The sequence below is a fragment of the Haliaeetus albicilla genome, chromosome 28 (assembly GCF_947461875.1).
Source record: "Haliaeetus albicilla chromosome 28, bHalAlb1.1, whole genome shotgun sequence".
NCBI lineage: Eukaryota > Metazoa > Chordata > Aves > Accipitriformes > Accipitridae > Haliaeetus > Haliaeetus albicilla.
Genome location: NC_091510.1, coordinates 3916360 through 3940379, shown reverse-complemented (window position 1 = coordinate 3940379; position 24020 = coordinate 3916360). Strand labels below are relative to the sequence as shown.

Sequence of the window (24020 nt, the reverse complement as noted above, 5' to 3'; positions counted from 1 at the left end):
CCAAGTTATGCAGGGTGAGACCCATTTATAACCTTTCTAAGCTACAAACTGCGTTATACGATATACTATAAATACACCTCAGGCAAGAGGTGTTAAAATATACCAGTGAGGAAGGAAAAAAAGTAGTATTTTTAGCCAGCATGGTTACACCACCAGACAACCTGCCAGCACCCTAAGCCCCCCCCCCCCCCTCCTCCGCCCCTCCCTGGCGGAGTCCTCCAGCCTTCCCGGCGTGCCCCGCGCTCACCATAGAGCGGAGGGCCGTCCCCGCCGCTCGCTCCCTCCCTCTCGCTCGCCCCGTGTGTGGGAGGGCGGCGCGGCCGCGGCGACATGGCGGGCGTGGGGCAGGCGGGCAGCGCGGCCGCCGAGGCGGAGAAACACCTCAACGGCGAGCTGCCGCCGGAGCCTGAGGAGAAAGACGGCGCGGAGGGAGGCGCGGCGGGGCTCGGCGCCGAGGATGGTGCCAAGAAGAAGCGCAAGAAGAAGAAGAAGGGCAAAGCGGGCCCCGCGGGTAAGGGCCGGGCCGCGCCGCGTCGCGCCGGGACCCTCCGCTGACAGGCCGGTGGGGTGGGCTGAGGGGGGGGCCGTGACCCGGCAGACCGGGCTTCGTAGGCGGTTCAGTGGGCGGCTGTGGGTGGCTAAAGGGTCCCGCCGTGCGGGTGATGGGCGCTGCCGAGGCCGCTGTCCCGGCCCGCGACGGCTGCGTGGGCTGTGGGGATTCCCCCCCCCGCGACGAGGAAGGGTCTGGCGGGTGTTGGGGGGATGCTGCTGCCGTTCAGCACCAAGGGAAGCTGGGGAGAGGGAAGTCCTCCCTGCTCCGGTGCGTGCTGGAGAAGCCACCCCTTCCCTCATCCCCTCCTATGCCCTGAGGGGGGGAAAGGCGTAAGGCTGCTGCTGTAAAAGTCATCCCGCATGATGGAGTCTCTGTACCCCTCCCAAGTTCTCTGAGGGAGCTGGTGCAAGTCTGGGCAAATAGCGTAAAGGAGCTACGGTCTGGGTTTGTCTTAGCAGGCTAGTAGTTAGTGGTGACCGTGCTGTGCGTTTATAATTATCTACTTCACGCCCATATTATCTCACAAGAGCAGGTTGCTGCTATGGCAAGGAGAATTAGTTACCCTGGCAGAAAAAAAGTCATCAGAAGTGTCTGGATAATGCTGCCTTTAGACGCAAGTTTCAGCAACAGTACCTGTCACTGTAGTGCCCTATAATCTTACACCTTGGGTCTGCTTTAAAAAAAACAAAAAACAAACAAACCAGCATGTGCTCTGGTATCTGTAGGATGAGTACCACATAATATTTCTATAAAGGTTTGGAGGCTATTGTTTACTATTGTGGAGCTATCTTTTACTGTAAGTCGTACTTTAATTTTGTAAGCAGGACAAGAAACAGATAAAGAAATGGAAGGTGCTCTTGATGATGTAGCAAAACAATTGGATAAACAAGCACTGGAGGAGAAGGAAAAAGATGATGATGATGAAGGCAAGTGTAACTTACCTTTTCTCTTGACACTTCCAGTTTCAGTCTTCCTAGACTCCCATTTTAACAAACCTTTTACAGATGCATTCTGGGTTTGGTTGTGTTTTTTTCTTGGCAGAGCTGAGATGCAACTATGTATACTTTTTACTTTTTTTGGCAACAATGCATGTATACAAAAAATAACAGGGATAACAGCTTTGTTAAAGCTTCCTGTTTTCAAGGATCTTATCACTGCAGGGAAATGTTTAGTTTAAGGTAAGGTAAGCTATAAATCATTCTCACTTGCATTACCATCATCGCTATAAATTTATGATCCAAATTATGTCACTTACTCTCGGCTTAGAACAAAAGATATAGAGAAAATTTTAAGGGAGCATTTTAATTAATAGAAGGTCTTAGAGTCTTTACCAGTGACTTGAAACCTGTTCTTCTATAATCTTAATTTTTCATTAAAACTGAACTGGGGAGAGATTAATACACAAGCAAGGCATACGCCTTGTGTGTTGCTTGTGCTACGCAGCTGATGTTCTAAGAAAGTGCCTTGGAAGTGTCTGGTATTGAAATCCAGGCTGGATGCATCTTTTCTGCAGGAATATTAGATAAAAATGCTCTCTTTCCTTTGTTTTGATGAGTGGTTCTCAATAGAAATTGACATTTAAGAAAATACATTTTTCAAGTTAGTAATTTAGTTTCCTTCATGTGAATTAGCATTTAAAGTTGGCTCAGCATCCTAAAATAGTTCTTACTGTTCTGCTTAGAAATCTTAGTTGACATATAAAATTACAAATAAATTGATCTTTGAACATTATTAATCTATATATAGCATCCAGTTTTATGCAGTTACTTTCCGTAGAAGTATATTCTGATGGATTATTTGTTTTACGGTATATTTCAGGTTATAGTGTTGGAAGATAATTAATATGATATGTGCTTTGCCATTGTTGCAATGAAAGTAAGAAGTATTGAGGGTAGTGAAAACTTTATAAAATGCAAAAAAATCTCAGGAGAAGTGACATCGTTAGTCGCAGATCAAGTGCTTTGTTCTTTTATGGTTTTTACAGTGTTAGCAGTTAGTATTACAAAGTATTAAAAAAAAAAAAGTGGTACTATCTCTGAAATAATAATCTTCCTTTTTTCCCCACATATTAGACTTGGATGTGCTTTTAGAAAAACAGTGTTTTTGCAGAAAAATAAAAATTGCTGTAAGTTTTTTGAAGACAGCTGTGTGGTTTTGCTTGTACTGGTTCTCACCACTTGCCATCTTAATTGTGTAGTTTCAGAGGTGTTGCTGAAGACATGGTGCTGTGTTAGATTAAACCCAATAAAATATCTACCCCCCCCCCCTTTTTTTTTTTCCCCTTGATAAGCCCGTAACTGAGTGGCCTCAGAAATGAGACTGTATACCTTTTGAAATCTGGGAGAGATTAGGAAGTGCTCTTCAGATTTCCATTGCAGTGTTAAAACATGCTGATAGATAACATTTGTGCATGATACTAGGCTAAGTTATTAAACAGCTATACCAAAATGGCATGAGGTTGGGATTTAGTTTTGCAAAGATCTTAAATTGCTTTTCTGGTGAAAATTTTTTCGGTTACTAGCTAAATAACCTGAAGACAAACAGGGTATTGGTCAGATGCAGTAGTTTTGCTTTAGTTTTGCAAAGAACTTAAATTGCTTTTCTGGTGAAAATTTTTTTTGGTTACCAGCTAAATAACCTGAAGACAAACAGGATATTGGTCAGATGCAGTAGTTATGCTTCTGGCAGCACAGTTAGTCTGCAGCAGTCTTCAAGGACGTGAAAGCATAGGCCTGGTTAGTTTGCCTTGCAGTTGGCAGATTCATGTGCAGTGAGGTATGAAAAAGCCACAATAAGCAGGTAGCAACAGCGACATTTAAGAAATGCTGTACTTTTTTTGCAGTTTAGGCCTAGCGTTTAAAAAAAAAAAATCCAAAAATCACTGGCCGAATGAACTGGAGTCATGTCTAGTTCATTTCTTGATGAATGGTTTGAACACAGCTCAATGTCAAGAGAAATGTGGCAAAGTTACCGCATTTTAAAGAAACTTATATGTGCTGTTAAGGATTTTTGACTGCCTGTGAAATATGGATTGGTGGAGAATCTGGTAGGCTGGACGACATTGTAGTTACAGTAGTAGTGCAAGTTATACTTGCAATTTTTTACTAAAATTTAAAATAAGATACTTAATGCCAAAATGAGCTGTGGAGGGGCAGGGGTAACACATTACCAAAATTTGTCCCAGCTGCAGGATTACAGCACTCACTACAGCATAAAAATGCGGATGACACTGACCATCATGAAGGGCTTGGAATCTAGTGACTGGAACAACTGATCGGTGTTTTCGTTTGGTTTTGTTTTTAAATAAATGAGCAAATAAAGGTTTCTGTATAAAAGCATTCAAAATGGTAGTGCTTTGACTTGATTCTAAAAGTTCTTTCAATTTTACTTTTTGCTTTAGATAAAAATAACTATTCTAAATGTAGATGACGTGTACTTAATCCATTTTGAAATGAACTTGTGGTTAGGTCCAGAAGGTTTAGTCAGATGGTACCACATTAGATAAATACTTCATTGTATATGAAGTAACTAAGCATTAGATGTAGCTAAATGTGAAGTCCACGGAGTTATTGTTGACGTGCAAATGTGACTGTAACATGGTGTGGCCAATTCTTAGTGCTTACATGCTGTGCTCTCTGAAAACCTCCCACTGGTACCTCCCACACGCAGTGGTTTTGCTCAGTGCTGGTTGTGACTTTCCCTCTTCTTTCCAGATTAAACTCATCCTGACCTAAGTGCTGTCATCTTTATTTGTTTGGGTTTTTGATCTTTCCAGATGCATTAAGTTCCTTTAGCTGAAGCATCAGAAGATGGGTTTGAAGCAGTAGTTCCTAGCTTCTTGTTAGATGTTGTGTCTAATACAGTTCTCTCTCACGCCCTCCCCCAACCCCAGGCATCTTTTTGGGTGACTTGAGAACAGAGGAATTTGAAGGAGGACTTTCTGAAAACTCTTCCCCGAGCTGCTTTTTTTCTTTGTTTGGTGATATGTTTAAGTCATCAACTTTAGACAGTATTTTCTTAGGTCTGTGTTTGGCATAGGGGCTGAAAATGCTAATGGTTTGGTGGCAGCTTCTAGCTGCCGTCTTTTAATCCATTAAATTCTGCTGTGAAAGAAGTGTTTCCAGATAGTCCAGATGGTTGTATGTCTCATTCAAAATTCTTTGGTTCTTTAAGGTTATTTTATGTTCACCTGAGCGCTTTCTTTCCTGTAGATGGAGAGGGTGAAGGAGATGGAGCAACGGGGAAAAAGAAGAAGAAGAAGAAAAAGAAGAAAGGACGTAGGTATCAAGCACAAAAATAAAGATAGACTGCTTGAATATTTGGTGTAAGCACGTGTAAGTGCTGTTCTTGGCAGCTGAAACAAATTTTGGGGTGCAGTTTGGGTTTGTAGGCTAAGTCTGGCTGAGTTTTCTTCCTTCTGGTATCCCTGAAGGCCACCTTGAGTGTTGGCCAGATAATATGAGGGCATTGTGATAGGATGTTGTTTTGGTAGAAGCCCAAATTCTGGTAAGGGGATCTTAAATAACTTGTACTGTTTAATTTTTATGGTTGAAATAAGATACTTATTTCCAGTGTACCATATGTAAAACTTTCTTAAATTGTACTCAACAGCTAAAGTCCAGACAGATCCACCTTCTATTCCAATATGTGATCTATTTCCCAGCAACATATTCCCGAAGGGAGAAGAATGTGAATACCCACCAACACAAGATGGGTGAGTATTTTAGCTTAAAAAATAAATGCTGTCATCTGCATGTGCTGAATTGCAAAACTGCTAATGTACAACTAAATGGACAAAGTGGGTTGTAATGTGCTTTTTTTTTTTTTAACCCGGATCATCTAAGAATTTCATGAATAGAAGTCTTCAGGCCAGAAATGTTCCTCCTTCCTTGCCCTTTTAATTAAGGTTTAGCCTGTATGAGCAGAATTGCCATGAGGCAGGGGACTTTGAGGCTCAGGGGACCAACAGGATTTCAATAGGCAGCTTCTAACAAAAATATAGTCTGAATTAAAACTGAGTGAAGCTTTAAAATTTAGGGAGATGAGACACTGTTATGCAGCAGTTTTGGGGGCATCTAGATGTCAATTTCTTGTTTGGGTTTTTTTTGTTTGGTTTTTTTGTTGTTGTTGTTGTTTTTTGTAGATACATGTCAGTCTCAGAGTATGAGACAGTTTAATTTAAAAGCCCGAGTGGTGTATTCTGCACTTTGCTTCTCTTATGTTTTCATAGAGAACTACTATTTGCTTTTGCTTTGTTAGGAACTAGGATATACCAGTTTGACTGAGTTTCCTGACTTTTCCTACATGAAGTGTTATGGAAGGTCATGTTTTACTCTAATGGGGTGGGGGGGACATGGACAGGGTGGAATCAGCTTGAAATGCATGAAAATCTGAATGAAAAGACGAAGTATTACTGAAAACTTCCCAGGAAATTTTAAATCAAAACTGAAAAAATAGTTTAAACTCAGGATGGGACGGGGGGGGGCGGCTAGATAAATATTTATATTTCTGAAAGTGTTGTTTAGTTTTCAATGACTTTTTTTTTCAGAATGAAATTACTTTAAAGCATGTATTGGTTGTTTAAAGTCAATGTCTGTTTCTCACAGAGTGTAAGCAACATAGTTAAGAGTTTCTAGTACATCCTATAAATTGTGTTCAGATATTCACAGATAATAGGGTTTCATTTTTATGAGATTAAAATTTGGTTTTGAGGAAGCCTTTTCTTCTTTTTAATGACTTCAATTTGATCACAAGGTGTGCTCATATTTATTTATAAATGACTGCCTTGTTCGTATGCACAGTATTAGCATGCTAATGAAGGACTTTCACAGGGTAGTCCTGACAGGCTGATTCAGGAGTGATTCTTTCATGCATAAGTTAAGTGTTTGTCTGTATATGCGTATGCCGCATTCAGAAGGACGTGTTTTAAGCAATCCAGGAAATTAGATTATAAACATCTTAAGCATGTTCATAGTTTATTAACAAATGACACACTATTTTTACACCTCTGTTACATATCCAGCTATTGAAGATTAAATGTTCTACTGTGGGTTTGCTACTATTCATTTGAAAGGAAAAAAAAACAAACCAGCACAAAACAACAAAAACAAACCACTTTTTCTAACAGGATTTAAGTGGGGCATCTTTTCTGTACCAAGAATGTTCTGTTGTGGAAGAAGAATACACTGTTCTAAGGATCCTGAAATAGTTTCTTTATATAATTTGCTTAAGCAAATGCATGCTTAATTTTCTTCCTAATTTGAATAGTTAACTCTTAGGATGATACTTCAGCATTTCCTAACATAAACAGCTACTTAAATTAGTAGCTGACATGAATGCTAGGATACTTTCCTATTGTGATTAATAGTTTAATTTTATGTATTGGTGAAGCATTTTTGTGCCACTTCTTATTCATGCTGAGTTCAGTAGGGTTTTGTCTTTGATTTTTTTTGAAGAGTTGCACTTCTAATCTTATCTCTTGATGTCACACGCTTTCTAAAGTTACCTCTCATCAACCTAGAATTGTGTATTTTGTGCAGGAAGCTGAACTAGAAGTGGGTATCATTCAATTTTCAGGGGAAAAAATAGAAAAGAATTAATTCTTATAAAAATATCAAAGCTGTTACTCTGTTGTCTAAATATCTCGGGTATTTAGTTCTGTTTGAAGGCTTACGTTTTTTGTTGAAGACACCTGAATTTGAAATGATGTGACAGTGAGGGTGGAAAAGCTATAAGCAATATTTCATGATACACTTATTTTATTGAAGTGGGATTAAGGGATTCTTGTCCCTGCCTGCTTGTTTCTGCCCCTGTGCTGTTACCTGGGTTAAAATAATCTGAGGGAATTATTTTCTGGAATTCTTTTTTTGATTGCTAAATTCTAGTTTACAGCACAATCCTATAAAGATTCATACTAGTGAAAACTGGGGACTCTGAACTGGCATGAAGAGGTGGGAACAAATGGCTTGGAGCAAGAGGTGAACTTCTTAAGCTGACTTATGTGGTAGCCAACACATTAGGAAACCATCCTCAGAAAAGCTTGTTAGCTCATGTACTTGTCAGAGGACTTGATGTTTGGTTTAAGACCTTTATCTTATCAGTTGATTTTTTCACATGTCCTGAAGTGTTTATGCCCAAGCAGGATTTCTTGTCGCCTCCTTTCCTGAACTCCCAGGTGGCAGCGGTGCACCTTTAGCAGCAAAATGCTTTGGGTCTGATACAGTATTTTTAAATGTAGAGGCTATTTTGTCTCCCATTTGTCTTGCATGGAGTGATGATATGCTGAAACACAGTAGGTAGAATCAGGACGGATTCCTGCCAGTTCACTGGAGTTTGCGCTTGAGTCCATGACTGGTGGCAGAGCCACTGCCCAGACTCTGTCAGCAGCTCTTGCTGCCAGAGCGTGTTTCCTGCTGGAATCCAGAGCAGTCTGAAAGGATCCTCAAGTCCCTCTTCCCCACTGTTTTTCTGCAGTACACCTTTTTTGTCTTCTTGTGCCATGGCTACTGTGCTGGCAGTAGTCCAATTTCCAAGTGCAGCTGGGGGCTCAGGTGTTGCAGCCTGAAGTAAGCATGGGATTTCTCCTTTGCACTGTTGTTACTTTATCTGAAAAGGAGCAGGAGGTTCAAGGGAAACAAGCAAAAGGGTCTCAAAATATTTGGATCCTCTAGTCATCCTGAGAAAAATTGTATAGGATAGCCTGTTATCCTTCATCTTTTCAACTGTGCTTTAGGATTGCAGGCTTCTTAACACTGTATAAATACTCAGTTCAAAATGCAGCAAAATTGCAGGGCACAGTCACTTGGTTCACTCATACCTGGTTTTTGGCTGTGAAGGAAACTCTTAGAATGAAGCCAAGTTGTGTGTTTATGAAATGGGTAAGTAGCTACACCTTTGGATTTCAAACAGTAATCCTATTTAGCTGTTTGCTTAGAATCAGTCCATTTACATAAAGGTAAAAGTTAATTTCTAGATTTGGAAACTTTGGCATAGTTCAGTATCTTTGGTCCATCTTGTCCATCATCCGTTTTCTTTTATGACCCACCTACCAGGATGTGCAGCTGTGTATTGTTTTTAGTAGTATTTGTCCTGCACAGCATGTATGGAGTTCTTTTGAGTTATCACCAGGGTTTTTTGCATCATTACAGGGCTTCGGCTTCACCATTTGAACGGTATCTCTACTTTGTAGTCAGAAGAGTAGTCTTAGTTAAGTTCTGATAGTTGCTAGAGTGCTTAAATTAATTTTTTGTTTGTTTGTTTGCTTTCTTGGAACCTTAGTTGTATGGTTTCTTGCATAATAAAAAAATATATTCAAAATTAATCTTATATTTGGTCTCGTATTGAAAATTATTCTCGTACTTGTTTTATGAACCTACCGAAGAGCCAGAATGAGTGGTATTCTCCTGGAACAAATGTTAACTCACCATCCAGCAAATTTAGAAAATAACTTCCTGGCATGTGTCGTAGTTACTATGCACTGTGATAGGTGTTACTACCTCAATATTCTGAGGGTGAGCAAAAGTAATACTGGAACTGCAAGCTCTTAAATTTTCAAGCAGCTTATTGTCTTTGTGGCAGTAACAGTTTCTAGGCCAAGTAGCTACACTACAGTGCTGAGACTCTTCTCCATACAGGAAGAGCAGTGTCTGAATGAGTAAGATTGTGCAAAAAATAAACTTTTTGCATGAGCAGAGCATGTTGCAGTGATTTGCCCTGCTAAACTCAAGGTAGAATTGCAGGCATTGATATGAATTTTATACACCTGTTCTGTCTTTTTGAAAAGTATTATGCATCCTTCAAGCACACTGCTTCTCTGGGCTTTGGGAGGGTTGGGAGGTAAGGCTTTTGAAAATGTAAAGGGAATAATACGGTTCATGGTCTAACTGAGTTTGATTTCTATGTATACATGATTTTTTTTTTTTCTGCAGTGTTACAGCCTTTCATACATGCTAGTCTGTGGTGCTGATAGTTTGGGTTTTGGTTTGGTTTTGTTCTTTTTAGTAGGCTTCCTTTCTGAAAATTTTATAAATCAGGATCTTTTCTGTTGCAAAGGGGAAAGTAGACCTGACTGGTTAATAAACACTTTGCAGGCTTTAGACAGAAGTTGTAATGACTACTGTGATTACAGTAACTTTTCATGACACACTGTTTATTTTGAAGGCGAACTGCTGCTTGGAGAACAACTAGTGAAGAGAAGAAAGCACTAGACCAAGCCAGTGAGGAAATCTGGAATGATTTTCGGGAGGCTGCAGAGGCACACAGACAAGTGAGGAAATACGTTATGAGCTGGATAAAACCTGGAATGACAATGATAGAAATCTGGTGAGGACACAGGTCTTCTCAAAGACCCCTGCTGTAGATTTTTCTTCAGTTTTCAGAGGGGGAGGGATTTAGTCTCAATTTTGTGTGCTTGATTCACTGTGTCATGAGTGTTGGAGGGATTTCTGTTTGAAGTACACAACCAGTATCCCAATTATTTCCTTTAAGTTTCCTCTTATAACATACTCTTAGCTTATGCAGCTTTGCAGGGCCTGGGATCATACTGAATTTCAAGCTAAGCTTTCAGTTATGTTCACTTATTTTGAGCACATGCTTGATTTTAATGTTCAGTGCCTTGGCTACTCTTGCACATAAGTTCTGCAGTGGTGCTGAGAGAAGCATCAATAGTGGTAGTAAACATCCTGGCTTTTGCCAGAATTGTCAGTGAAAAGCTATGTGGGCGAGCAGTGCAGGTGCAGTCTGCGGCTGGGAGTAGGCAAAGAGGCATACAAACGGCATGGCTGTGTACTCAGTCCAGGGCAGGAAGGTTTTGTCGGTTTAGTCTGGCACTGACTGATGTTTCTGGAGAAACACAATGTTTCTTTGTTGTTATCAACTGTTTCTCAGTTGATAAGAAGTAACTGAGCAAATGGAGTGAGATAAACATGAGTTTGATTAAGGTAAAATTTAAAGAAATTATTAGCATGGACTGAGTCTCTTGACTCTTCCAACTATTCCACTTTCTATCCTTCCGTTTATCTAGAGTGATCCAGGACAGTTTAGCTTCCAAAATCAGGTGCTTTCAGCCTGGTATGACTGAGAACTGTGCTGACAAGAGTAGGATAGTAAGAAAGCTAATCAGAGTTGATCCCCAAGGTAGCTGTGTGAGGATAACGGAAAGAAATAATACACCATCAGGGAAAGTGGAAGAAAGACAGCTGTCTTAATAATCACTGTCTGGCTGAAACAAATCTGTCATATTGAATTACACAGTTTGACTGTTACAGTTACAAGCAATAATTTTCTTAAAACATGACATTTCTTCCTAAAGTACCTCAGACTATGGGGACTTGCCTATTAAAATAAGCTCTCTTCTTTTTCAAGATTGCTCTGAATGAATAGCTTTCTTAAATAAAATCAGAGTGTGGTGCACTGATGTGAGCTGCAGTTTACATCATTTGCTGCCACTATAGGAGTATGCGCTGGTGGACATGTGTCTGTAGCTTTCCAGTAGCTAACAGCTCGAGAGTAGACAAAAAAGGAAGAACAAATGCTAGTCTCATATATCCCAGCAATTGAAAAAATGCATTTAATTTGCCTAAACTTCAGTTGTATAACCTCTGCTGTTCAGGAAGAATGAGTTAAATGTAGCTTGTAAAGGATGGACTAGTGAAGTACTCAGTTTTGCCCAAGAAAGGGTAGAAGAAACAACACCAAGAACTGAAGATCATTATGTTATACTTATGTTCTCCAGTCTAGGAGAGGTCTCCTTCTAGTTAGCATACAAGTAGTTTAAGATTTCAAATGAAAACATTTGCTTGAATATTTTTCTGAGGTTTTGTTCTTGCGTTGATTTATTTGAAGTCATCGTAAGAAATATTAATGAAAACTGTTATGTTCTTTTTTTTCTTCTCCCTCCCCTCTGCCTTTTAGTGAAAAACTAGAAGACTGCTCACGTAAGCTGATAAAGGAAAATGGTTTAAATGCAGGTCTTGCATTTCCTACTGGGTGCTCTCTGAATAATTGTGCTGCCCACTACACTCCCAATGCTGGGGATCCCACAGTCCTGCAGTACGACGATATTTGCAAAATAGATTTTGGGACACATATTAGTGGTTAGTTTTCATTTATGAATTAAAACTTTTAGAACATTCTTCAGTGCAAAGACTATGAAGCTAATTAACTTCTGCTGATTTCAGGTCGTATTATTGACTGTGCTTTTACAGTCACATTCAATCCAAAATATGACAGACTATTACAAGCTGTAAAGGATGCCACAAATACTGGAATAAAGGTATGATCATTATGTAAGTCATTTACCAAGTCTTTTACAGTAAATTTTGCAATTATTTTCCATTTATATTTGCACTTTATTTTCAGTGTGCTGGAATAGATGTACGTCTCTGTGATGTGGGGGAGGCCATACAAGAAGTTATGGAGTCTTATGAGGTTGAAATTGATGGCAAAACATACCAAGGCAAGTTCTTTTCTTTATATAAGGATAGTTGCTCTTAGAGTACGTATGTTTGTAGAAATATTGATTTATTTGTATGGTATTGAAAAGACCTCTGTACCAGAAGTATGGTATGAGTGACTTGCATAAATACGTGTTTCTGGCTGGCTTGCCATTCCTCTGGAGGAATGTTCTTGGCTTATCCTTCGAAGTATTGTATCTTTAACAGATAAGATGAAGGCCAAACAACTGTTTCAAAATGTACCAATGATTTGATAGCTGCTGTTTGGCTTATTAATAAACTTTTGTTACTGTTGGAGTTGATAGTCTTTAATAATGAAGTTTTTATGTAGCATACAAAACTAACTTGGGTCTTGGCTGGAATTTGTGCAACATGCATGGGTAGTTTTGTGTTTAGTTCCTCTGCACTATGATGAGTCACTATTGTACTTTCAGTATGGGCTAATAAACCAAATTGCTTTAAAGAGTTTAACATGTTAGGAAATCGCCTGTAATATTAATGTTTTCTTCAAAAGTGAAGCCAATTCGCAATTTGAATGGACACTCGATTGGGCCATATAGGATACACGCTGGAAAAACGGTGCCCATTGTGAAAGGAGGAGAAGCCACAAGAATGGAGGTAAATGGAGTTCTTAGATCTTTCTCTTAAGTTTCCCCAGCTGTCACTGCAAGAATAATATTTCCTATGTGGTCCTAATGTGTAGTATTTGTGATCCTGGTGGATAATAGCAGCAGAGGAAAAACTTTGCTGTACTTTGTAGTGTTACTGTAAAGGAGTGATCACTCTTGTTTCATCTTGGTGGCTTCTCCATTTAGCCCTGGAGTGTTCTGGTGTCTAACACTTTCTGAAATTGAAGCCTTGGAACCCTGCTATTTAAAAACAAACAAACAAACCAAACAAAAAAAAAAGACAGCCCCACCAAACAACAACCCCTCCCCTCCTTGAAATCTGAAAGGCCTTAGTGATGCTTATGGAAACTCTTGGGTATTTATTTCTCAATGTGTATATGTTACTGTTGAAATGTTGCACTTAGGAGCAGGGAAAAGGACAAGAATTCAGATTTGGGGGTGAGCATGAGAGACCAGAGTTTTCCTAAAAGGTGTTTGGACTTGCCAGTCATTCACACTTTCCTTGTTTGTTCACTCTATAATTAAAAAGACAAAATAACAATCTTCTCTTGCTCAGGTAATTCTTGAGAAATAATTCTGTAGTGTTGTAGCTTTGGATGACTTTTTGCAAGTACAGTTAGGTGTGGTATCTTTCTTGAAAAGCTTCCAGTGCAGTTTTTCTTTGCAGATACAAAATAATAAGCATATTTCTAGTTAATGTGAGAGGCTGGATGAAAGATGTTGTTTGAATAGCGTTTTGAAGCAGGGAAGAGAAACTGCTGTACATCATGTGGCAAACTACCAATTGGAAAGGCAATATTATAATATGTAACCTGAGATTTAGCCCCCATTTTGATGTAAGCTTGTGTTCTAACAAGATAAGAAGGCTTATTTAAAAGATTGATAATGAGATAAGAAGCTTTTAATTTCATTCTAAGCCTGATCACTGATCAGCAATGGTCACTAGTAAGCCTATCAGAGTAAGTAAGACTTGCAAGAGCTGAACAGGAACAGTCGTGGTCTGGGCAGGATTGTTTTGTGAGGTAGGCTCACTCTCATGACCCAAAATTTGTATCATAATTGTTGATCACCTTGTTAATGATGTGAACAAAAAGGCAAAGTTTTAACTAGCATCTTATCTATAGGAGTGTGCAAAGCGATTAAAGAGTATTGGAAAAGGAAGGCAGAAAAAGCTTGCGTGGCCTTCTTGTTTTAGCTTAGTGAATGGTTAGGTCTTGTATATCATCCATCATCGGTATATTACTAGTACAAAACTTAAGTGTTCTTTAAGCAAATCTTACTTAAAGATTTCAGAGCTTTGAGATTGTTTTAATTGAATATCCAGACACTGGGGAGAAGACATTTTTAAATTTCTTCAGCTTCTGTAGGTTACTTAGGACACAATCCCACATCGTTAAAGACGGTGAGTTTTGCCAATGAAGAATGTGGAGCATAGCCAAGCTCTTGCTGTACTGTACTAATTATAGTATCAAACTGCAATCCAATGAGTTTTTTGTGACGGAGAGAAATAAAGCCTCTGACGATACTTATTCTGAAAAAGTGGGTGTAAAGTGAATTTTTTTTTGTGGCATTTTGTGTGGGTTTTTGTGGTTTTGTGTTTTGTTTTGTTTTTTTAAATGAAATCAGTTGAATATTCAGGGGAATCTTTAAGAGTTTGTCTTGAATTTGAAGCCTGTGTTACTGCTTTTCATATGGCTTCTTATTTTTGGGTTGTGACTTTCAAAGTAGCTTAAACTGAAAAACCCAGCTCCCGCTGTCTGTTAATGTTTGATGCCCTATCTTGTTAAGTCCCTTTCACAGTCCTACCATTAAGGATATGTGAATGCACTTGGCAGAAATGAGTTTATATAATGGCGTTTCAGTATGTTCTTGGCTAGAATTTTGATAATGCCCTTGCAGATATATATCACCTTCATTTCTTGAAGAAATTCATCTTGTGGAGTGGAAATGAGCAGGTTAAGGGTTTATACTAGCAGCTGTTACGAGAAAATTCTTGCAGAAATTGGGCAGAAAGTTCTTCAGTGCAGTAAGTCTCTGTAATCAACATCTATTTGCTATGTCTAAACTATACATTTCTTAGGACTTCTATCTGAATAGCAAAGGAGAATTACTTCCAGTTAGCAAATGTTTTGCAGCAGAATGTACTTTCTTAGCTATCTTAGATGTATGCTTTGACAGTGTTTTAACTGCAATGACTTTGAGAATTTGTGACTAGAAATGTGCTGATATTTATGGCTTGAAACAAATAAAATGGTACTAACATAAATAGCTGATGATTTGGAGATATCTGTAACTTTACTGCGTGAAATCTCCGTATTGAATTTTTCTCAACATTGATTTGGTGATTGAATCTATTCACATTTAATTACTTGTATTCAGAAGTTGTTATACTGAGAATGGCCCAATGTCACTTATTTTCATACTGCAACATGTACCCTTTTTTTTCCTCTCCTTAGGAAGGTGAAGTATATGCTATAGAAACCTTCGGTAGCACAGGAAAAGGTGTTGTTCATGATGATATGGAGTGTTCTCATTATATGAAGAACTTTGATGTTGGGCATGTGCCAATAAGGTTGGATTTTGTTGTTGTTTTTTGTTGGTTTATTGTGCTAGAGCTACCTCCCCCTTAGGGTTTAAATTTGATACAATGCAGGTTCTTCACTAATTAATAAGGCTGTCAGAGGACTCAAAGGGTGGTGTTAGCATTGCTCTTGTTATGAAATACACTCTGATTGTAAGTCTGGAACAATATGGACTTATTCCAAAGAGTATGGAAATGGAGAAAATACATTATGTCTTCAGAAATCTAGATTGTTTTTTAACAATCTTCCTATCATTAGTAATTTTTTTTATGATTAATAATATATAGATTACGTTTGTATACTAGACTATATACTAAATGTATGGAATTATTTTTTTTAATCAACATCTGTATTATGGTTGTGTGCCACAATCTTTGTCTTAGTGCTGTTCCCAGAATATATCAAGCTATTCATGTCATCTGTTTTGTTTGTATGGATATTTTGTGGGGTTTAAATTCTTGTTTCAGCGTATTGCTATAAAGTGAAATAGATCATTAATTTTCAGTTTTCACTGGGATTTTATTTTGGCATTTCTAGGAGTGCAACATACTTTCCTGAAGTGAAGGCTATTATGGTTAGAAACATAGCAGGCAGACATGCTTTTCCAGATAGTTCTAGTTTGTTTCCATAGAACAATCTAGTAATATGAAAAAGGTGTGTGTGGGGTGAGAATTAGCCGAAGGGTTGGAAAGGAACTGCTTATGTTTGGAAATAAGTTTTATTTCTGAGCAGATCTATACGTCTCCAGTTTTTATGCTTACATATTGTAAGTAGTATGAATAAAAAGCTTATTGAGTATTTGACTTGAGAAGTACAGCTCAGCGTTTTAAACCACCGAGCTTATGCCTAGATTGCTTCAGATTATTAACCTCTTTGGATCAGGAAGAATTCTATTTTTCTTTATAAAATGAATTGTCCTTTTTTTATTTAAGAGAAAGATTCCTGTCACTGCATTTAGTTTTGCTTGCCTAGTTAGATGCAGATACGTTCACAGTCTAACTTCCCCTATTCGAAACGGATGCCCAGGGTGTTTGGCATCATTCAGATTTGTTTTGAAGTATATCTTTTTGCAGGAGGAAAATGCACTTTCTTTTGTGAACAGAACCCCTGATTGATGTAGAAAGACATCCCAAGACTGGGCAGTCTTAAAATACCTTGAAATCTAACCTCTTAATTCGTGTGGTTTATTTCTGTAGTGAATGCTTGCTGGTGATGCCTCTTCCTTCTCAAACCTGTTCTTTTTTTTTTCTCCAGGCTTCCAAGAGCAAAACACTTGCTAAATGTTATCAATGAAAACTTTGGTACTCTTGCCTTCTGCCGCAGATGGCTAGATCGCCTGGGAGAGAGTAAATACCTAATGGCATTGAAGAACCTGTGCGACTTGGGTATAGTGGATCCATATCCTCCCTTATGCGACATTAAAGGCTCATACACAGCACAGTTTGAGCATACTATACTGTTGCGCCCGACATGCAAGGAGGTTGTCAGCAGAGGAGATGACTACTAAACTCAAAGCCACCTCAGCACCTTTATATTCTAGGCTTTGTTGGAACATACTATACCAGAATTAATTTGCAAGATATTGTCTGTTTTAACAGTGGACTGATGTAATACTTTCCATATTTGGAAAGGAAGGAATTTAATCAAAGGCAAGTCTTCTAATGTAACTAACCAAGGAAAAAGCTTTCAGGCCTTTAGAAATATTTCAAAAGTTACTTATTTTTTCTGTTCAGGGAAATACGTGCTATAAAGCTCAGTTTTTAGTTTGGAATGAGTTATACATTTTGTTTTGAACATTTATGATAAAAGATGCTTTTCAAATATTTATATTACCATATTCCTACTTGAATGCTTTGAATGACGACACCTGATTTCTGCGCCCAAGTCCTCTATGATATTGCCTTTTAAACTTCCTGGAATCCATTTTGTAAAAAATAAAGACAAATTTTCAGATCTAAAAATATATATACTTTTTAGAAGTCTGGTTATGATTCTGGTCAGGAGTCTGCTGGGAAACTGCTCTATTAAATATTTTACAAACTTGATTTGCCATTTCTTGTCTTGAAACTGGACCTGTCTTACCCTTAATACAAAGCTTGGCCTTTCAGTGCTTATTTAAATAGTCTTGTCAGTGCTGGGATACAGGGCAAGAAGTCATCAACTCTTTGCAGGACAGAATGTGACAACTTTAGTAAAGGTGTGTGGTGCGATTTGGTTTTGAGTGTGCCAGTCTTCAGTTTAGACTTCAGCTGTATTAGAACCTGTCAAACACATTTGATGGTCTCTGTTGCTGTTAGCAGCAGCATGCAACTTCGGGCTGAAGTCACCCGTGAATATCAGTATGTATCCTTACATGTTCTTTGCCATTGGCATGCCCTCTTGCATGGAGTAAAATTTTCCGTCATGATTCCCAGTGTCCTTAAAGTTCACATTCAATTGGACAAGTCGTGGGGACAACGAAAACAATTTTTTTTTTTGGAGTGTTAAAAAGTTCTTCCATACCGGCAAACTAATCTGGAGTATTTGATGTTTTCTTGACATAAGAGGTCATGATCTGTCTTCCTGCTGCAGTGAATCTGACTGTTGAATCTGGTTTGTAAAGGTAAATTAAATCCCACGGCTCTTCAAGCCTAGATGCACAATGTCTTCCAGTGATGTATATTTACTTCATGACTTGCATATTAAAATTTTACATAGTTACTGGTAACAGAAATGACAGCTTCTTTAATAGGTCAACAACAGTGCCTTAAACATTACTGCTTAGGAAACAGAGACACTTCACCTGCTCCTTTATAGTGACAGCCTGTGTTTATTTGTAGAGGAGTTCATACTAATTTGGAAATACCAGTTCTTTCCCCCTCTGTTTTTGGGTAAAAGCTGCATTTTTGTCCTTTAAAACCCGCGTATGTGAGCTGCAGTTTCGAGGGGAGCAATGTCATGTACGGCCTACAGTTTAAAAATAATAGATATTGGTGGGTTTTTTCCCTGATTGTAAGAATTGTATAAACTTAGTACTGTTTAAACTTGTAGAAATGGATGAAATAGGATACTGAAATGTGTATTTCTGTTGTTGCTGTTTGGGAGTCTTGGCATCCCAGCAATGAATTTTAAGTAATTTATGCAGCTGTGTGGGCATGTGTGTCTCAACTTCCAAACAAACGGTAACTAGTGTACGTGCTTGTACATTGCAAAGTAAAAATTGGCACTTCTAAGAATCTGTGAGGAACAGGGTGGCTGGGTACATTAGCTGCTGCTATTTTTATTTGTACTAACAGGACCATACTGCTGATTCACTTCTTGACATGATACGAGCAGGTTCTGGTAAAATGGATGGCTTCCAGCTCATCAGTTTTTGTAACAAGCCTGGTTACTACAAATTCTGCTAGAAACAAGTAAGATAAATCTGCTTCAGTTCTCAGCCTCTTATCTGCTAATTCCAGACTTTTCTCTCTAGAAAGAGTCTGTTAGTAGCTCGGTGGCACTTGATACTGTTCCTACAGCTTAAGACTTTTTTATCTTCACTGACCGTTACTTCAAGAACACGGTATTACAGAGCAGTGATTTGTTTTCCTCCCTTTGTCTTTTCTTTTACCTGAACATAATAGGAAGATCCAGACTAGCAGAGCTACTTTGGACTATGGCCCATTCTTTTAACTTTTTAACTTCTGGCTGTTTGCTAATTCACACATGGAAGCTGATAATCATGCATAACAGATTGTAGAGGTAATGCCTCAGAAAAATACTTGCAGAACATAATTATTTGTTGTCATTAAATTTAATTGGGTTTGTCTGGATACGTGCTTCCTGTGCTGCTGGCCACCCTGCGTTTACACCTGTCAGTATGGAAGGCAAGCCCTATTTCCACCTCCTCCTTGCATTTAAAAAAAAAATAAATTCCTCTACTGCTTTCATGCTCTGTAGACTGCCTTTTCCTATTGCTGTACGTGTAGTTATAAAGTCCTGGCCATGCTGTCTGATAACTGGACTGTGCTGTCTTGTCACTTGGACAAAATCAAAAGTTTATCAAAGACTTTTGAGCCAGATGTTGAAGTCTGTCTTCCTCAAACACCCAGAAGACAGGAATCATCTTGTTCCTTGAGTATGTGCAGCACCAGAAGTGGTAGTAGTTTTTGTAGAGAGTACATTTATCAGAGGTGCCAAAGTAGAGAGCTCAGAACTTACTCTGCAGGGTTTTTCCTTTACGCAGACCTTGAGACACACGCGTCATTAGAGAATGTACAGCTGGACCTTATATGATCTGTCCTTTTGAGGAAGGCATGGCCTAAGATTTTCCTAACCAGGAGACTAAGTTTAGACTCAAACAACATGCTTCTCCTCTTAGATGTGGGGTTCGGGTTTGGTTTTTGTTTTTTTTTCCCCTGCTTTTTGATCACCTGCGTGACTAAGTCTTCAACCTAAGTAAGTCTTCTGTTAATTTCATGGAGCCTTGTACTAGTTTTGTGACTGTAAACCAGCAAAAGTTACTTTGTCTTGTGTTTAACTGCATTAGCAGCACCCTGATGCAGTGCAGGCACCCGCTGCGGGCAGCAGGCGCTGTCAGTTTGCGGCAGTCTTTACCAGGTTGTTGAAAAGTTTGAAGCCTGCCTCCTCCACCTGCACGAAAGGAGCAGGACGAGGCAGAAACTTTTGATGGCAGCTTGCAAAAGCAGAGCGAACTTGACTTTGTCCCAAAACCCAAAAAGCTCTGTTGCATTAGAGTTCAGGTGAAAGCCTCTGGCAGCTGCCAAGAAAGTGACTGCCTGCAGCAAACGGCGAGCGCCGGAGCTGCCCTGGCCCTTTCCCTTGGGCAGCGTGCCCTTTGGCTGGAGCCGAGTGCGGGACGCACGGCGCGGGAGGCTGTGTCGAATGCCTTTTGTAGCGTGGGACGGGGAAAACAGAGGGCTGGTGGATAGACACACAGCCCGCCGTGAAGTGGAAGTCTTGCGTGGAGCGATGGGTTTGGTCGTCTTTGTTTCTCAAAGCTTCTGTAGCTTAGGTACTCCGTAGAAAATAAAAAATTTTGTTAAAACTCCAGGGGCTTTCCATCTAGAGGCCAGATTCTGCTGCTTTTACTTGAATCGAAAAAGGTAATAGTATTCAGAGTCACAGGTCTCCTTTTTAAAACTATTTTTCTGCTTGTGTGTCGATGGTAGATTTCCCTGGAGTTTTGCACTTCACATTTTGGCTTAAAAGTACCACCTTACAAGAAAAATCAGGGTTTTCCCCTATTAGTGGCAGATTTTATTAAAAATGGAAATGAACTTGGTGCTAAGTAGCAACTGTAAGGTATATCCCCAGGGACATACTCTTCTGCTTCAGACTAGCTTGTGAAATAACGAAGCAGTTCTAGCGGAAGCTGCTGTGTAGCAGCCTGGCTTGCCAGGGAGCAGGTATTTTAAGGGTGAGTATAACTATTAACTTTTCAAAGAGGAGGCCGAAATAGGGCAGCTGGGGAGGGAGGCAACGTTGCTGTTACAGTGAGAAGACTGCTATTGCATCTTCCAACTTCATTGTGTCATGTTACCTTCAGCATATCAAAATAATATCCATACTGTATAACAGTACAAAAACAGAGTAAGATGGTGTCATGGAAACCTAATGATGTGATGTGTAAACATGACTGGAATTTGTACGTTTGATTTTTACAGGTGGTGTTTGAAGGTAGAGGAACTTTGCCAAATCCTACTTATTTCAAATATTTTTCTTACAGGAAGGAAGAAGAAAGTTAGGCTTTTTATAGTTAATCATTTGCCAGGATTTTGCACTTCCAACTTGTTGGTACTTGGCATTCCATGGAACATCAATCAGCTGCCCATAAACACAGGCAGGCAGTATATCTTCTTAAGTCATTCACAAAATAATGATCCTGCCAAATGGTTTTATGAAGGTGTGTTTAGAGATAAAGACCATGTAACTTGAGAAAAGCGTAGCATGCTTTGAAGCAGGATGTTATTTTTATACAAATTTTTTCTAGAGAATATTTTTTTTTCTACAAGAGGCAGTCCTGTTTGTATAATTTGAAATGTTTGAGTACTTTAAAGTAAAAGAAAAAATAATTAGACAACTGTGCTGTGACTCCTTCAAGATTTTTGTAGCAAAAATTGATTTGCGTGTTTGCCACGGCAGCCCCCCAATTCTTATAACTAAGGTTAAAAGTCATACAGCTTTTACCTTTGCTTTTATCCTGACGCTGACTTCTCTCTTTTGCAAAGCTACAGCGCTTTAAAGAACAACAACAAACCTGTGTAGACTAGTCAGCAGTTAAAATAAAGCAAGGCTATTGCCCGGTTGGTTTTGAGCTTTAGAGGTCTGCTTCCCCAGTTTTTGAAATTACCATTTTTTCTCAGGCCAAATCTTTGAATGCCTTATATTGGAAAGAGCTCTATAGAAGCCTTATTTACCACTAGACACGAGTGAAGATGCATAATCCCACGGCGCGCTGTCTGGATGCGTGTATCCATTACCACCTGGGAGTGGGAAATGGTATTGTTTTTCAGTTTAAGAATGGGCTAATCTGACCTGCAGGATGTGTCCCAGCGCGCTCTCAGCGACTTCGCGGATGACACAAAGCAGGGAGGAGCGGCTGGTGGACCAGGCGGGGGCACTGCCGCCCAGAGGGAGCGGGACAGGCTGGGGAAATGGGCCAACGGGAACCTCACCCAGCTCCGCAAAGGGCAACGCCAAGTCCCGCGCCTGGGCAGGAATAACCCCAGGCACCAGCACAGGCTGGGAAGCAGCTCCCCAGAGAAGGACCGGGGACGAGCCCGCGATGCACCCCTGCAGCAAAGCAGGCCAACACGAGGCAGAGCATCGCCAGCAGGTCGAGGGAGGTGATCCTTCCCCTCTCCTCAGCCCCGCGGAGACACAGCCGGAGGGCTGGGTCCAGCGCCGCGTTTATTTCCCAGTACAAGATACGGACTTACTGGAGCGAGTCCAGCAAAGGGCCAGGAAGATGATGAAAGGGCTTGGAGCATCTGACACGTGAGGAGAGGCTGGGCGAGCTGGGAGCGTTCAGCCTGGAGAAGGGAAGCTCAGGGGGATCCTATCCACGTGTGTAAATACCTGACGGGAGGAAGTAAAAAAGATGGAGCCAGGCCCTTCTCAGTGGAGCCCAGTGACAGGACAAGAGGAAACAGGCACAAACTGCAGCACAGGAGGTTCCATTTAGACAGAAGAAGAAACTGTTTTTACTGGGAGGATGGTCTAGCACTGACCCAGGCTGCCCGCAGAGGTTGTGGTGTCTCCATCCTCGGTGCTATTTAAAACCCGACTGCACGCAGCCCTGAGCAACCTGTTCTACTTGACCCTGTTTTCAGCAGAGTTGACTCTACGGTCTCCAGAGGCCCCTTCCACCAGCAACAACTTTGTGCGCTCCCCTCAAATGTACTTGGTAGGTGACTAGGTAAGGTACAGTACCACCTCCCTTGTGTGCCTGGGGAAAAAATCCAGCCTCTCTTCTGAAGGGCTGAGGAAGGGAGTTGGTAAGTGATCTCAAAAATGCATGTAAAACTGTAGTGGAAACACTTCTGTCTTGAGTGAGTCTGTGTGCATGTTCACACTGTGGTTGGCTGCCAAATCACTACTTAGAGTGCTACCATGTGTGTGAGGGGGTCCTGAACCTTTGATTAACAGTAATTGCTGCACAATTGCTTCACAGAGTTCCTGCAAGCACTGATTGCTTGTGCAATCAGAGGAAATTCAGCAAGGGCAGCGTATGGAGCTCTAGGGAACCAGGTAGCAGGTATCTGGGCTGGAGACAGCTCTTAGCAAGGTAGCAGTGGAGCTGAACCTTCAACCTGAACCTCTTTTTCTGAGTGGAGATTAAAATGAAGGTGGAGAGTAGAGGAGACAAGGGTTATGGCTTCTTGAGATGCTTTCATGTGATTAGTCTCTCATGCAAGTAACTTAGCTACCAGAACAGCTCCCTGCTGATAACGGAGGGAGCTCTGGAACCATCGTCAGCTGCATTTACCTGGGTCTCTTCTGATATAACAGCCCACTCCACCTAACTATACCCCTGTTGCTGATATAGGTGCTGAGTTGCTGGAGCCTTAGCTTTGCTGCTCTGCAGAACTCCAGACAGTGAGTTGTGGAACCCCAACCCCTGGAACAGCTCCTGCCAAATCGGATGGGCGGCCTTCGATCAAGTAGCTGTCTGGTTTCCTAAGGCGTACAGCACAATGTAGGCTTCTGCCTACATTGCCACTTCCTTGGCTCCAGTTAGAGCTCGATTTTAAATACTTACTAGCATGAAGCAAGGCAGAATATAAGCACGTAGACTCATACTGTGCTTAAGCCTTACTCTAGATAAAGGATGCAGAGCGAGCTACACGAACCAGCAAGTATTAAGAACCAAAGCAGAAGCTGTTGAGAAGCGCACCTGAGCTCATCCTTATGCTGGACTGCAGTAATCTATGGTCCCTGCTCCTTGGATTTGGACTAGAACTCTATGAGTGTGTCCTTTCTCCTTCCCTTGTTCTACCCAAGGCAGCACCAATGGGAAGAAAGCAGAATTTGCTTTTGCTAAGCTAATGATGTCTTTTAGAGAAAGCCTTGAGACTTAGTAACACTTGCTGCAGTGAGAGGAAACGCAGGGGAACAGCCATAAGCACAGCCTACACAACCCTTCTAGAAAAAATGGCAGGCCAAGGTTCTTTCTGTGGGACGTGGGTATATGCTTAATATTGATGATTGAGGGGCTAACAAACCCCCCACCCCCATTGCACTCTACGAGTCCCAAGATAGACTTTTCCATTAATGCTTGAGTCTCTTAGGACCCCTGTGTATCTGGTTGAAATGCTCT

General features: G+C 40.4%; 1 protein-coding gene across 1 annotated transcript; it reads left to right on the top strand.

Moving 5' to 3' along the window:
• Positions 1-277: 277 nt before the first annotated feature.
• METAP2 (methionyl aminopeptidase 2) lies at positions 278-17262 on the top strand. Its single transcript, XM_069773649.1, has 11 exons — positions 278-511; positions 1375-1479; positions 4765-4830; positions 5165-5267; positions 9713-9874; positions 11465-11646; positions 11731-11825; positions 11912-12008; positions 12521-12624; positions 15092-15207; positions 16472-17262. Exons 1-11 carry the CDS (start codon positions 331-333, stop codon positions 16722-16724), a joined length of 1464 nt encoding a protein of 487 aa, XP_069629750.1. The 5' UTR covers positions 278-330; the 3' UTR covers positions 16725-17262.
• The last annotated feature ends 6758 nt before the right edge of the window (positions 17263-24020 follow it).